The 15208-nt window shown below is 50.5% G+C and overlaps 1 protein-coding gene across 1 annotated transcript in view; it reads left to right on the top strand.

Annotated features, from left to right (window-relative positions):
* Window positions 1-14856, top strand: part of SMARCC1 (SWI/SNF related BAF chromatin remodeling complex subunit C1) — a 60052-nt gene extending 45196 nt beyond the window's left edge. The window contains exons 25-28 of the mRNA XM_085050013.1: window positions 488-622; window positions 4505-4763; window positions 11594-11755; window positions 13244-14856. Of these exons, the coding sequence (XP_084906139.1) occupies window positions 488-622; window positions 4505-4763; window positions 11594-11755; window positions 13244-13326 (639 nt within the window). The 3' untranslated portion in view covers window positions 13327-14856. The remainder of the gene's footprint in view (window positions 1-487; window positions 623-4504; window positions 4764-11593; window positions 11756-13243) is intronic.
* Window positions 14857-15208: the final 352 nt, after the last annotated feature.

Genomic DNA, 15208 nt, shown 5'->3' with positions numbered 1-15208 from the left:
CCTTACAAGGAATCCATTTGCCTTTTACTTGAGAAAAAGCTGTTCTAATGGCAAAGACATGGCAGTGCCATCTCTGTGGTTTGGGGGTCATTCCAGGTCACAGCCTCCTGTGTGTGTCCTGCTGGGAGCTTTTTGGATGACCCACAGCTGACTCCACTGAACAGCCCCTTCTCCCTCATTTGCTCTCCCTCTGGAAATGCTCCCTGTGCCCAGTGCTGGGAAGGCTCTGAGGCAGAGCTGGATTGCTCTGAGCATCCTCCATACCACTTGTATCAAACCTTCACACCTATTTATCTGATTAAAAGATTAATAAATTTCCAAAGGCTTCTGTTTCCCAGCATAACATTTACAATCTAATTCCCTGTTTTCTGTCCAGAAGTAGAATGGGGTGGCTGAAGCTGGATGCAGGTGGAGTTGGGTGATTCCCTCTCTTCAAGCCCTTTATTCTGCCCAGTTTCACAGAGCAACCCCTGTGTTTCATCCCCAGCACCTGGCAGCTGTGGAGGAGAGGAAGATCAAGTCCCTGGTGGCCCTTTTGGTGGAAACTCAGATGAAGAAGCTGGAGATAAAACTTCGCCACTTTGAGGAGTTGGAAACCATCATGGATCGGGAGAAAGAGGCAGTAAGTGGGAATTTGGGATTAAATCTCTCACTGCAAAGATCTGTGTGTGTGTCAACACCTGGAAAACCAGCAACTCCAGCTGTTCCTCTCCTTTATGTGTCCTTCAGCTGGAATCCATCATTCCCTCCCACAGAGGTATTTGAGCCTTTTCCTCCTCCATCCAGTGTTTTCCCTATTCCATAAGCAGCACACTGGATTTGCTTCCTCATCCTTCCTGCAAGCAGGAACGTGGAACTGAGCCTTTATGGGGCCTTTTCACGTGGATTATATCTGACCTAAGAACAGCTTTTCCCTGGAAAAAGTGAAATGGGTGGCACCCTTCATTCCCTAGGGAAGGGAAACAGCCCTGTCTGTGTGCAGAGTTGGATCCAAGGATGTAATTCAGGTTTTTGGGGGCATTCTGAGCAGCTCTTGGGAAATCCCTGGAAGGGGAATGCTCAGGAGTAACAGCCTCACTTTGTGGTGGTGATGGTGATGATGGTGGGTTTGGCCGAGCTGGGAAGGCAGCAGCAGCTTCAGGAGAGAAGAGAGGAATGAGGTCAGAACATGGAAGAGGTGCTGTCTGTGCTTGGATTGCTCAGGAATTCTGAGCTGTTGTGTCACGTGTAGTGCCAGAGGCTTTGGAGAAATGGTTCATCTCCAGCTGCTCGAAAGGTGACTCAAAACCTCACTTTTGTCAGAGTGGACAATTTTAATTTATTTTTCTATTGTGTAGCTGCCTTGTTGTGGGTAGACAGTTACTCTGGATGGGTTGAAGATGTCGATTCATAATTCCAGGGATTTCCACATTTGCCCTTCTGTGTGAATTTAATGGAGTTACACTCCCATTTGGCATTAATGGAATCATATCTCAGGTTGGAAAGGTCATCAAGTCCAACTCCTGCTCCTCAGAGCACCTAAAACTAAACCATGTGAGCAGAAGCATTGTGCAGACATTCCCTGAGCTCTGCCAGGCCTGATGCCATGGAGAACTCCCCATGGAGAACCTCTTCCCAGTGTCCAATCCAAAGTTCCCCTTAATCACACTGATGGAGTTTGACAAGATGTGGACTTCTCTCGGAGCAGGATGTCAGCAGGAATTTCTGGATCACTCCACATCCTCCACCATTGCACTCTGTGTTTGATTGGCAGCTCAGGAAATGGACCCAACTATTTTGGAAAGGTTCCCTGCAGATTCTTTCTTAGGGGGATATATTCCATTAGTGACAGGGAAGGGTTTTTTTTCCTCCCTTTTGAGGCGTATGACATTTCCCTCTTTAAAAATGTGCATACAGATTTTCCCCTTGGCTTCCTGGTGGTTAAATTTGGTCTTTTCACCTGTCATTGTGGATATTTAGTGGAATAATTAAAGCAGAAAAACCTCCTTGGTGCCGTTGCACACTGTGCCTGTCGCTCCTGCTGGCCTGGCTTTTCCTTGCAGGGAAGCAGCAGGGATTGTGAGTGTTGACAGGAGTCAGTGCTGCAGACTGGAGGGTGTTACATTGCAGGCAAAACACATTTAGTTGTGTTTGAGCTGAGCAGTGTCAGCACTGCCACTGCTGAGTGGGGGAAACCAGGGGCTGCTGGCGGAGCTTTGCTGACCCAGGATTTCTAATGGCACCTGAAGCTTTGCTGGCTCTGTTCTGGGAGCAATCCCTGAATCCCTGAGGTTGGAAAAGCCCTCCAGAGTCATCGAGTCCAAGCTGTGATCAATCCCCACCTTGTCCCCAGCCCAGAGCACTCAGTGTCACATCCAGGAATTCCTTAGACACCTCCAGGGATGGAGACTCCAAACCTCCCTGGGCAGCTCCTGCCAATGCCAGACCATCCTTTCCGGGAAGGGTTTCCTCCTGAAAGGAAGTTCTGTGCTGGAGATGAAGCTGTAGCACAGTTATGTGTGGTATGAATGAACATTAAGAGTTTGTAGTTGCTCCTCCTTGTGCATCACTTCTACAACAGTGCAGAAGTGCAGCGTTGGATTTTGGAGGATTGTCAGGTGTAACACCCAGAACCTCCTCCCCAAATTCTAGCTGATTTCCTGCAGGGAGATTCTGCTGCAGAGGGTCCAGCAGAGGCCCAGAGATTCTCATGGCTCTGGAGCATCTCTGGTGAGCAGAGGCTGCAGGAGCTGGGCCTGGGCAGGCTGGAGAAGGGAAGGCTCAGGGGGATCCAGCAATCCACACCAATCTCTCCAAGGACTGCTACAGGAAGCTGCCAGTTACTGATGGAGTTCCTACTGGAGAATGTGTTCCTGGCAGTTGTTTAATGCCACTCTGGGGGCAGCACTGGGGGTTGTTGCTGAGGTGGTGGCAGAGCCTGGTGTGGAACATGGGTTTGGGCTCTGTACTAGAGCCCAAGCTTAAACCTGGCTCAGTTTTAACACCACCTCATGTTATAACTTGTCTTTCTGTGCCTTTTGTTCCTCTGTCCACATGTCTTTCCTCATCCCAAGCACAGGGAATGTGTAGAAGGGAAGTTTTCCCTGGTTTTCCTTACTCCAAGGTGAATTTTCAGGCACTGGTTGCTGTTTGGAGATCCTTCTAAAGACTCTTTTAAACTGTAGTGGGATGGGGTGCCATGAAGAGAGCAAAGCAGAGCCACAAAAGGGTCTCAAAGGAGTAAAACAGTGTTGCCTGAGCCTTTGTTTGGGGTCATTTGCAGGAATTCCTCTCCCAGCTGTCTGCCACCTCGGGAATGTTTCCCCACACGCCCCATTTCCCCATGGGGTGGATTTATCTGGTGCTTCCCCCAGCGTATCAGAGTGGCTGAGCAGAAAGGAGCCAGGGCAGCATGAATAATGCCATTGTGGTCCCCGCAGCAGCCACTCCACCCCGGCCAGGAGCATGTTTAATTCATGAGCTCAGCCCATCTGGGGCTGCTGAATGCCTGCTCTGTGGAGCTCCCTTCCCACTTCCCATCCCTGCCTCGTCAGCAGCCAGGCTGCCAACACCGAGTACTGAGGGAGCTTTGGGATTTTTGGAGAACTCGTGCTAGGTGAGAGTCTCCTTGGCAACCTGCTTTTCAGCTGAATTATGGAGTCTACCTTAAAACACTCAGTAAATATTTGTAGCCGAGTCACGCAAGCCCCAGGTCCGGTTTGTCTGAGAGCAGTGATGTGGGAATGTGTCAATATTCCTGAAATAAGTCAAATATCACTTCCTTCCCCAGGATGCTGATCTATCATACAAATACCCCATAGCAGGACATGATTGCTGTAGCTTTTTTATCTTTTCATGGAATCCCAGACCGGTTTGGGTTGGAAGGATCTTCAGGACCATCCAGTTCCACCCAGGGCACCTTCCCTAGACCAGGTTGCTCAGGTTCACTCTCTGCACGACTTCCTAATTAATCCAAGTAGTCTGTTTTACATTAATTGGCTAAATGATGTGAGGCTTTTTCACATAGTGCTCTTAATAGTGCTAATCAGTGGTGTCTGGCTGCTGTGGCATCCAATTCCTGCACTCAAAGGATGGAGAAGGATCCTGCCTGTGATCCCTGAGCTCCTGTGTGCTCCAAACACGTTCTGCTTTGGGCTTACCTAGAAAATCCCTTGAGATTCCTGTTCTCCCTCTTTCCAACATGCAGAAGATAGAAAAAAAACCCCAGTTTCTTCCAGAGCTGTGGCAGGGCTGAGTTCTCTGTTCAGAGCTCTGTGAGTAATGAACTGTGTTACGGAGAGGTTTTGGGACAGAACAAGGTGAGTTCATTGTTCCAGCTGGAAGAAGCTCTGCAGCCTTTCCCAGAACCTGCTGCAAACATCCACAGGACACTTGTTTGGTTTGGGGTTGGTGGGGTTGGAACCAGAGGCTCCTTCCAAGCTAATCCACTATCTGATTTGCAGGAATATGTCTGAAATCCATCACTGCTAACTTCCCTCTGCCTTTTGTCCTGTCTGTGGCACAGCTGGAGCAGCAGAGGCAGCAGCTGCTGACAGAGAGGCAGAACTTCCACATGGAGCAGCTCAAATACGCCGAGTTAAGGGCTCGCCAGCAAATGGAGCAGCAGCACAGCCAGAACCCCCAGCAGCCCCACCAGCACCCCAGCGGGCCTGGCATGAACCCCCTGGGGACACCAGCACACCCAGGGCTGCTGCCACACCAGCAGCCCCCACCCTACCCCATGATGCACCACCAGATGCCACCTCCTCACCCACCTCAGCCAGGTAAGAGCAGGGAATTCCTGCCTGAATCCCTGCAGGAGTGAGCCAGGAGCTGCCAGGGGAGGCTGCCCAAGGGGTGATGGGTGGTCTGGGTTACTGGTTTGTAATGGTGCCACTTGCAGTTTGCTGGAAAGATGGGCTTTGCTTGTTCTGCAGCTTCATTTTGGAGTTTTTACCCCCATTTCAGATGGAGTCTGGGGAGGAGGTGCCTTATGGAGGGTGGGAACCCCAAAAGTAGGGGCTGAGGGAGGGCCAGGCTTGTCCCAGCACTGCCAGGGTGGGAGGCAGTGAGACAAACATGAGAAATTCCTTCCAACCACAGAAAAACACCTTTTTCTCTGGGAGGGTCATCAGCAGATTGTCCAGCAGGGCTGGGAGTCCCTGGCCCTGGGAGAGTCAAGCTCTAAAGTAAAATAAAAAATGGAGCTGCCCCAAGTATCACTTCCAGATGTTTTTAGGTAATTTGTGTTTCCTTAGTCTTGTGTTATGCTCTCCAGTCTGAGAGGATGCTCTGTCAAAAACAATCCTCAAATTCTCCAGCTCATGGCACACCAAACCATCTGCAGACATTAAGGGAAAGGACTGGGACAATCAGCAGAGGCAGGAAGTGACTGTGAGAGGTTCCTTTGTCCTACCTGGATGTGTTTGATGCCAGAGGGGTCACCTGGAAGTCTCCAGTCTCTCCTGCTGGCAGGGGACTTGTTGGGTTGGGTGTCTGCAAGGTGGAGATACTCCTAATTCCCGAGGGTGGGGTGATCAGGTGGTGATGTGAATTGGCAGCTTTACTTGCTAAAGGTTGTTCAAATGGTAATTTAAAATCAAATAATTTTATTTGTGGGAACCTGGTTATGGGTTTGGACACAGCCAAGGAGGAGTTGTTGGCAATTTTCAACTGCTTGACCAAAACCCACTCTAGAAGATCTAAGCAGTTACTAGCCAAAACTTTTTGGTAGGATTTTTCATAGGCAGCTGCCAAAGAAGCTGGAAAGTCTGGGTGTCATAATCCAAATAGAATATGGCAACAAGGAAGCTGCAGGAATTTGAGTTTTCCTCTTGAGACAAAAACTGTTTGGTTTGGGAAGGAGTAGAAGGGCACAGGAAAACATGAGGATTGCAGGTCACCAGGAAAATGGGAGACATCTAATCCAAGTGGGTCTGCAGAGTGGTCAGAGTGGATTCCCTCAGCAGGTGAAGGTGCAGAGTGACTGGGCAGGGAGGGAAGAGTTGTCTGGTAAGGCTCAGGCTCACCCTGTTTTTAAGGCTCAGGGAGTTCCTGGGTTCACTGTGGACAGAAATCCCTGGGACTCTTGGGGAGCTGGTTTGGTTTTTGCTGGAGTTGGGTTGGGAGTGTGCTAAAACATGGCCTGGTTTTAGACTCAGGTTTAGCATCCTGGCTCAGTGTGTCTGTTGTTGGACAGCTCAGGGCTGCTATGTGGTCATGAAGGAAACACCTGAGAAAGGGAGAAGTGGCAAGTGGGGAACAGAGAACAGGAGGAAATCCTGGCACATCCATCCACAGCTCTCCCTTCCATGCTGCTGTGGAGACTGGGAGGGACAAGATGAAAGGCATTGCTGTATTTATGCCCTGGGGACTGATCAATCCTGATTTCTGGTGTTTTCACATCCTTGGCTCACCCAGCCCTGGATTACTGCAGCCCCTCACAGCAATCCAGGCTCTGCATTCCCAGCAATCCCTCCCAGAGCATGTCACAGGGAATGGGGGTCTGTTAATTAGTCAGAACATCTCTCTTTCAGGTTTGATTAAAGCTGGTCAATAGATTGACTTTTCCAGCAGCACCTCCCCTGGCTGAGGGCACCAAAGCCCTGGCTGAGGCTCAGCACTCCTGGCTCCCTGGCAGCATCCAGAGCTGCCTCATTCCATACATCCTCAGAACCAGGATCTTCCCTCTCACCTCCTCTGACAGCTCTCTGCTTTGGTGTTTCTGTAAAGGGAAGAATTGGAGGTCTGCTCAGAGTTTGGGGCAAACCCCGTTGTGTCTCCAGCCACAGCCCAGCTGATCTTGGCTAGAGAGCAGAAGAGGCTTATTTCCTTCCACTGTGTTTTCAGTGGAAGTTTGGTAGGAATGCCTGGGAAGTCCACAGGTGCCAAAGCTCTTCACCTGCACAGTGGAGTTACTCTAAGTTGGGGGCATGGAGAGGAAATAGCAAACTGGTGAACTTCACCTTGCTGACCCCACACCTCTCAGTTCCCTCTGCCCCTGAGTCTCCTGCAGCCTTGGTGGAGATCCCAAAATTTGGAGAGTGTGAGGAGATCAGGGTTTGTGTTGCACTGTGAAAGTCACCCAGTGCCACCCTGTGCCATGGCAGGGACACCACCCACTGTCCCAGGTGGCTCCAAGCCCTGTCCAGCCTGGCCTTGGACACTGCCAGGGATCCAGGGCAGAAGAAACAACCCATTCAGGAAACCCCAAACCCCTGAGAGATCCAGAAGCACCAGAGGGGCAGCTGGGCTGGGAATACCTGCTCAGCTGCCTGGGTTTCCCTGCAGACTGCACCTTGGTGCTCACTGGTGCTCTCAGACAGGTTTCTGACCTCAATCTCTGCTGAAAGCTCAGCAGACCATGAACAGAACGCGACGTCGTGGATTGGAGTGATTGACGAGAGCTGAAGGGATGGTGGAGAGCAAAGGGAGGAAAGGATCTGAGATGGCATTTGGAGAGGCAGGAGAGGAATATAAATTCCTGCTCACAGCTTGGCTGGGCTCGGGGGCTCAAGCAGTTAAGTCAGTCTTTTAACTAAAAGTTAAAAGTGAGGTTTTTCCCAGAAATAGGGTTTTGAGCTTAGATGTCAGTCTGGGCATGGTGGTGGCGAGCATCTCCAGCCAAGTCACCCACTTCTCCTTGCCATGGCCATATCTGGCTTTGCTGGACCACAGAATTCATTTTCTCTGAGTTATTTTGTTCTCCCCTTTGCCCTGGAATGAAAACGTTTCAAATAGGAAAACAAAATTGGATTCCAATTTCACTGTGAAAAGCTGCACCTTGTCATTATAATGGGAATTAAAATTCCCATTTTTTCCCTGTGGTACCACTTTTGGCACTTTATTGATTTCTCTTTGAGCTCTGGGCTGGTGATCAGTGGATTGAGAACTCCTGGTCCTGGTGATACTCGTGGTGGGGAACATGAGAAACTTCTGGAAATTCATGGAGGAAGAGAGATAGCTGGGAATTAGTAGCTGTCATTATTAACTCTTCCTTCAGGTGGGATTTTCAGCTGGTAAATAATTTCTGACCTAATGCAGAAATGGAATGAGGAGGGTAGGATACACTTCCCACCACAGCTGGATGAGCAACTTTAATAGCCTTTTCCCTGATACATTTTACCTCATTTTCTGTCGATGGTTAAAATACTTTAAAAAACCAAAAAATTTTGTCAGGAATGTTGGGCTTCTGGCTTTTCAGCTGCTGAGCATTTTATTATTTGTGTTTAAATTAAATTCCTGGATGTTATTTGCTTCCTTATTGGACTGGTGACAATTCCAGGGAGTTTTTTTGGGTATAGATAAGGATTTTCAGTTCACTTCCTCTAGGTAAATATTCCCTAACAGCTGTCAGTGCTTCCTGTTTCTCCATCAGACGTACAGAGCTTGCTGGGGAGATGCAGGGAGCAGTGGGATGAAAGGAAATCCCAGTCATGGAGTGGTAAATGGGGTTGGAACTGATCCACAGCATTGTAAGCTGGGTGTAATTTGGGATTGAAGGTGTGAGGGAGGTCAGTGACACAGGAACAGTGACACCACCTTGGGCTCTCTCTGGTGCAGTTTGGCTGTTTGAAAACCTATCCTGGGCAAGAGGTTTGGGGCTGGAATAGTGAGGAAAAGGAGTAAATACTTCCTATATTACAAAATTCTTAGAATCAAGCAGTAACTCCAAGCCAGGACAGTGGCTGAGCTGCTCCCTGGGATGTTGGGTTGAGGATCCTTTCCTGTGGGGGTAGCAGCAGCAGCTTCCCATGAAGTTTTCCCTGTGCATCCTACGTGATTCCCTGGAGGCACAGAATGGTGATCCTGGAGGGAGTGAGGCCACAGCTCTGGAGGTGTCCCACCCTGGCACTCAGAGGGAGGAGCAGAAATGCTGCTGCCAGTGAAGTGGAAATTCTGCCTCTTCTTCCCCGAGACACGAGGCTAAATGAGTTATTGTGCTTAATTATTCACAGTGCTTGGCTGGGGCGGCGGCCAGAGGGAAGGATGGATTTGCTGTTGGAATATCCCTGCCTGTGACAGGGGCTGCAATGAGATGAGCTTTAAGGTCTCTTCCAACCCAAAGCACTGCAGGATTCCCAGAGGCTGTAAAACCCGTTCCCAGTGGGAAGGAGCACACCTTGGAATGCCAGCAGACACTTCCTGGAGCTGTTCTTGGGGAAACAACTCCTGCAGCAGTGGGATAGCAGGGTGTCAGCCAGGCTCAGCCCCAAATCCTGCCTGCCAAGGGCCACTCCTGCACAGAGCACTGTCTGTGTCCACAGGTTCTCCCTGCAAAGGCTGGACAGGGAGCATGCTGGAGGATTTGGATCAACTCCAAGCCTCGTGCATCAAAACAAACCCCTCCGGCTGCTTATCAGCCCAGTGCTCCTCAAGTGCTGATTTAATAGAGGGAGAGGCTTTTTAATGGAGATAAATACCTTGGAGAGCCTCTAAAGGCACTTCCTCCCGGTTTCCCTGGAATGTGAAGCTGCACTAGTAGCAGGGAAAGGCTGCAGAGCACAGGCTGGGGAACCTGCCCAGCCCCTCTGTGTGAGGAGTTTCAGGCTGTTCAGTCTCATTGTTTTGAACCTTTGGATTGGATCTCTTCCCGTGGCTGCTGTTCCTAAGCTCTCCCCCCTATGTAGGTCACACTTCCACATTTTCTGCATGGGCAGCTGTCTTGGAGCGCTTTCTGTTGGAAAAAAACATCTCTGTTAGCAGCAGGGCTTTGGTTTGCTGTGGTGGCAGCGGTGATTTCCCCTCAGTTAATCCCACTCTGGGTGGGTTCATTGCTTGGCTCCTCTCAGCTTGGGCCTTTTGGAGCTGGCCTGGGATGGGATTGTTCCTCTGCAACTCCCTGAGCTAATTTGGAGATGAAAAGGATGCATCCCATGTGAGGAAGGGAAAAAATGGGCAGCCAGACCCGCACACAGAGGAGCTTCTCAGCTTATGGGCAACTTCAGCAAACTGGCAATGCAGCTTGGTTTTGAACCTCCAAGGTTTAGCAGAAAAAAAGCTTGGGAGACTCTGTGGTCCTGGAAAGAGAGAGCTTCCCAGTCAGCATCGCTGGGAGATTTGGAGTTGTAGAATCCCATGGTTTGGGCTGGAAGGGACCTTTAGGATCATCCAGTGCCACCCCTGCCATGGCAGGGACATCTTCCAGTGTCCCAGGCTGCTCCAAGCCCTGTCCAACCTGGCCTTGGACACTGCCAGGGATCCAGGGGCACACTTTGCATTTATGAAGAATTGTCATTTTATAAAGTAGATTTGATTTCTGTTCAGAGGTAATTTTAGCTTGGCATGGGGTTGATTTGCATATAAAACATCCCTGAATCTTCACATCCCTGTGGGTTTGACAGCCTTTCCCTGAAGGAATTCTTGCCCAGTGCTGGAGTTTCACGTGAAGCCACTCAGTTTGTAGTAGAGTCTGATTCAGCTTCAGGTGTTTCAGAAGAGGGATTTTAATATTAATCAGTTCGTTAGTGAGAGAGAATCTCGTAGGCCTGTGGAGTTCAGTGATGGCCACATTGTTGAGGCTGCTGTCAGGTGGCTGCTCCCAGGCTGGGAATTTCTCTGTTCCCAGCTGTCCTGGGCCTCTCAAACACAGCTGTGTTGTTCCAGATTTTATATTTTTATTCCCTGATGAACTTTAATTTTGCCAGTGAATAACACCCCTCATAGCTGTGAATATCATCTCCTGCTGCAAAACCTCTGAGTCTTTGGGAGGCTGGAACTGGATGATGTTTCCCAATATCCAATCCCTCTGGCAGTGGGAAGCCATTCCCTGTGTCCTGTCCCTCCATCCCTTGTCCCCAGTCCCTCTCCAGCTCTCCTGGAGCTCCTTTAGCACTGGGAGAGGCTCTGAAGTATCCCTGGAGGTTGTTCTCTGGGAGTTAATGGTGTTTGTGCCCAGGTGTTGACTCCATCCCAAATCCAGAGCTCCCATTCCTTGGCTGTAAGCACCATGTGACTCTGCTGTACATTCAGAGCCTTTTTTTGTGTCTGAGAGTTCATCACATTCATTTTCCCCCTTGCCTGGGGTTGGCTGGAAGGAGCTGTTACTATCCCTGCATGGAAGTGTGTAAAAGTGAATGGAGTTGGATTGTGCCAAACCTTCCCTCAAAGGAGGTTTTAAAGCATCAACCCCAAACTGGAGGTGTCTGAGGTGGGTGTTGTAGCAGTTCCTGTGTGCAGCTGGAACAGGAAGGTTTGTGAGGAAGTGTTGGAATCCTCCCTCACAGCAAAAACAGGGAATCATAGCAGAAATTCCTGTGCAGCCCAATTTTAATTGCATGATTTCAGTTCTCCCACTGAACTCATCCATGATTCCTCATGGCTGCTCCTTTCCATCAGGTGCTCTGATTTTGATTCCTTGTTATTCCATTTGCTTCCCAGCACTTAGATTCCACGGGATCCCCTTTCTGGTGGGGATTCACCTTGGGTTTGACTGTGTTCCCTTTTTCCAAGAGATCCCAAGTGCCCCCTGAAGGGAGTGTGTCGACTTTGGGGGGACAAAAAGGTGTTTTCCAGGATTTTGGAGCACGCACGGAGCTGCCTTGCTCGCCGCTGGGAGAACAGCTCTGGTTTTCCCCTGGGAGGGTCTGACTCTCATGTCTCCCTTCCTGCACAGGTCAGATGCCAGGCCCTGGCTCCATGCTGCCCGGGCAGCCCATGCCAGGCCGGATGATGCCCGCCAGCATGCACCCTGCGGCCGCTGCCCCGCCCGGGATGGCTCCCATGGCAGGGAACCTCATCGGCCCTCGCGTCCCTCTGGCAGCTCCCAACGGCATGTGTAAGTGCAGCTCCCTGGGGTAGCCTGGGGGGCTCCTCTGCCACTGGAAAACGTCATATTTCCCATGGGAATAACGGGATCTGTGTGCTCTGCCAGCCCCAGGGTGGTGCCAGGGATGTGCTGGAAGCTTTAAGTGCTCCTCAGCCCTCTGGGCATCCCAGCACAGTGCATTGTCCTCTATTTTATTTATAACATCCCTTATTTTATTTATAATGATACAGAGGTGGTGATGATCAAAAAGCTCTCCTGACTTAGTGGAGGGTGAGGAATTAACTATAATTCCTAAATAGTGGAGGTCAGAGAAGGATCCAGTTCAATAATTCCTTATTGAAAACTTGGCACGCTGGAATTGGAGCAAGGAAGTCCTGGTTAGGAAGGAGAAGATAAACCATGCGAGGAACATTCCCAATATAAAATCTGCACCTCTAAAAATGAAGTTGATTTATGGCAGCCAAAAAAGCAGCTGGATCAGGAGCCACAGTGTGGGAGTTGCTTGAATGAGTGTGAGAGTGTGGCCAAGCCCAGAAGGCAGAAGACAAGCTGGCACAGGGAGGAATGACTGAGGAATTCTCCATCAGGAATTCCTCAATAAATTTGCCATTATTAATTGCAGCCAGGGCTCAGCTGCTGCTCAGGAATCCTCACCCCCAAAACACTCAGTATGCTTGTCACTGGACGGGCAGGAATTGTCATCCCTCACAGTACCTCTCCCAAAAAATAATTGGGAAAAGCCCGTCTGGTTTTGGCTTCAGCTGCAGGAGCTGCTGTGAGCTCTGAGTCACGGGCGTTCCCAGCCCCAGCGGGAAAACTCCGCCTGTGCTATTTTTGTTTGGGCATTGCTCCTATTCCTCTGCTCCCCAGCTTTACTTAGTTTTCCCTCCTTTTCCCTGAGCCTTTACCACTGGGAATATCTTGTGTCAGGTTGTATTCCTGTTTGGTCTCTTCCTTTCTCTTAATTTCTCCTTTTTTCCTCCCCTACTAAACAAGTCAGTCATGTTCCATTAGCATCTCCTCTCCGGGCACGAGGCTGGTCCTTTGTATGCCTCCTTCCTTCCCTCCTGCTCACTGCATCGTGGATTCCTCTGCTTTAACCTACATCCATCCTTCCGAGGGAGGAGCAGCCTCTCTTTATATCAAACCTATTGTTCCATGTTTTAAACAGAAAAGAGCCAGCATTTGGGCTTGAGTGCAGAACTGGGAGGTGAGAGGTGCCAATTCCAGCCCTGTAAGTTGCTTGGCATAGATTTGCCAGCTGCTGAGCCACATCCCTGGTACCTTGCTCATAAAAATACTGGAATTTTTTCCTCTTCCATGGACTCCACGTGGTGCTGGGTGGTGGAAAAGCACATTAAAGGTGCAGCAGAGCTGCCATGGGGGCGATCCTGGTGGGAATTAACCTCAAACAGGCTCTCCTGTGGCCTGGAGACACATGGGTGCAGGAGCTGTGTCCCTTCTCTGTGTCCCTCACTGTCCCCTTGTCTCCCGCAGATCCCGGCCCGGCACAGCCACCCCCAGCAGAAGGAGTGACTCCACCCCCAGCCGGAGCCCCGCCAGCCTCAGCCGCTCCCTAAGCAGCCAAGCAAGGAGGAAGGAACTTCCACAGCAACATAGTGGTGACCAAAAGAGAATTCCTCAGCTCCCTTCTGTTCCCTGGGGAGGTTTTCCCCTCCCCTCAGCCGGGTGTGTGTGATCCACACGATGGCAGAACTCGGCATTCCCTCGGGAAAGCTGGATTTAGGGATGCCAGGAGTACCTCCATGTTGCTGGTGGGAAGTCCTTTACCCCTTGGCCTGCTTGCCTTGCAGAGCTCCACGCTGGTTTCCTTCCTCTTGGTGCTTTGAGCTTGGGCTTCTCCCGGCAAGGGTGAAACCATCCAGGTTTTGGGGCAGGAGCTGAGCTTTGGGCTGTGCCCGCTCCGGGGTGCTTCAGCATTCTGGGGTCTCCAGGAAGAGCAGAGCACCGAGAGGAGATGCCAAACCAGAGCAGGAGGAGCAGAACTGCAGCTGTGTCCAGAGGGATTCCTGGTGGCTACAGCACAGCTGCCTCGTAACTTATTACAGGAAATATTGATCCATGGGAATGAAGCCGGGAGTGAATCAATCGGAATAAAACCACTCAATGGTAGGAGTTTTCTTGCTCCGGTTTTTACCTTTCCTTTGCCTTTGGAGGTGATAGTTGGACCTTCCCTGAGTAGTTCGGTGCAGTAGCCAACTGAGGAATAAACCCCCCTCTTTTTAGTCCCTCTTTTTGGAGCATATACTTTGTACTTTTTAAAATGAAGAAAACAAACAAAAAAGGAAAAAAAAAAGTAGATAGCGAAGAAGTGCTAGAATTTGGGATTGGGTTGGGATGGCTGGGATGGGAATGCCAGAACTACCTCCTGCAGATGGCCGGGGCAGCAGCAGAACGTGGCTGGGACAGCTCCTGTCACCCTCCAGTGTGGCTGGAGGGGTGGGGAAAGCCACAGCTTCAGCAGGGAGATCTCCAGAGCTGCTGCTGCACACCTCCAGGCTGCCAAAACTTGGGAAAAAGTCCCTTTTTGCCCGTGGGTTCTCTGCCCTCATCCTGGCCCGGGAGCATTCGGGCTTTCCCTGCCAAGGGTCTGGAGGCTGCTCCTTGGCTTGAAGGGTGGCTTTTGGCCAGCTGGGAGTTGAGGTTGGGCTGGAGAGAGACTCACAACAGCTCTGGAACCTCCAGAACCACTCCCAGCAATTAAAAATTAAGGATTTGCCAGGTCTTCCAGCACGACTCCGCGGTGCTGCAGAGAGCCGCCGGGGCCTTCCCATTCCCCTTCCCGAGGCTTCCTTCCCCTCCAGGGTCTTTGGGGTGAGCGTGGGATTTCTGGTGCAGCCCTTAGTCCAGTTTAGAGTAACCTCAGGTTGTTTTTAGTGTGAGCAATTCCAAGGATCCAGGTGGAGACTATTTTTTACTGTCCTAGTGCTGATCCTGCCAAGGACCTGGATCCTGGACACTGTTTTGTTTCTGTATAAATAATCCCTGTGCCCACTTTTTCACCTGATCTCTGTATAGGGCCGGTTTGATTCCTGCAGCAGCCACCCAATTTTGTGAAATAAAAGCAAAAAAAAGCGGTTTTGTACAAAGCCTGTGGAGTTTGTGGAGTCTCCTTTGCCTCTGTGTGCTGCGGGAGGAGCTGGATGTTGTCACTGTGATCTGGGGCTGTTTTGGGGCTGAATGTGAACTCCAAAGGAGAAAAAAAACCAGCTTGGGGAAGACACCAAAAGCAGAGGGGAAGTGAAGACCCTGGGTAATTCCCACAGTCCTTGATTCCCTAGGAAGGGAAAGCCCAGGGGTGAGCTGGGGGTCTCCAGGGCTGGAATCTCCTGCTGAACATCCTCTTGTGGTCTCCTTGGTGCTGCTCCCACCGGGGGCAGGAAGGGGAGAGGGAAGGAGCTCTTGGATCTTTGCATTCCAGCAAGGCTTGTCCCTTGGGAT

The sequence above is a fragment of the Lichenostomus cassidix genome, chromosome 2 (genome assembly GCF_008360975.1).
Source record: "Lichenostomus cassidix isolate B80296 chromosome 2, HeHo_3.0, whole genome shotgun sequence".
Lineage (NCBI taxonomy): Eukaryota > Metazoa > Chordata > Aves > Passeriformes > Meliphagidae > Lichenostomus > Lichenostomus cassidix.
This window is presented reverse-complemented; position numbering and strand designations above follow the sequence as displayed.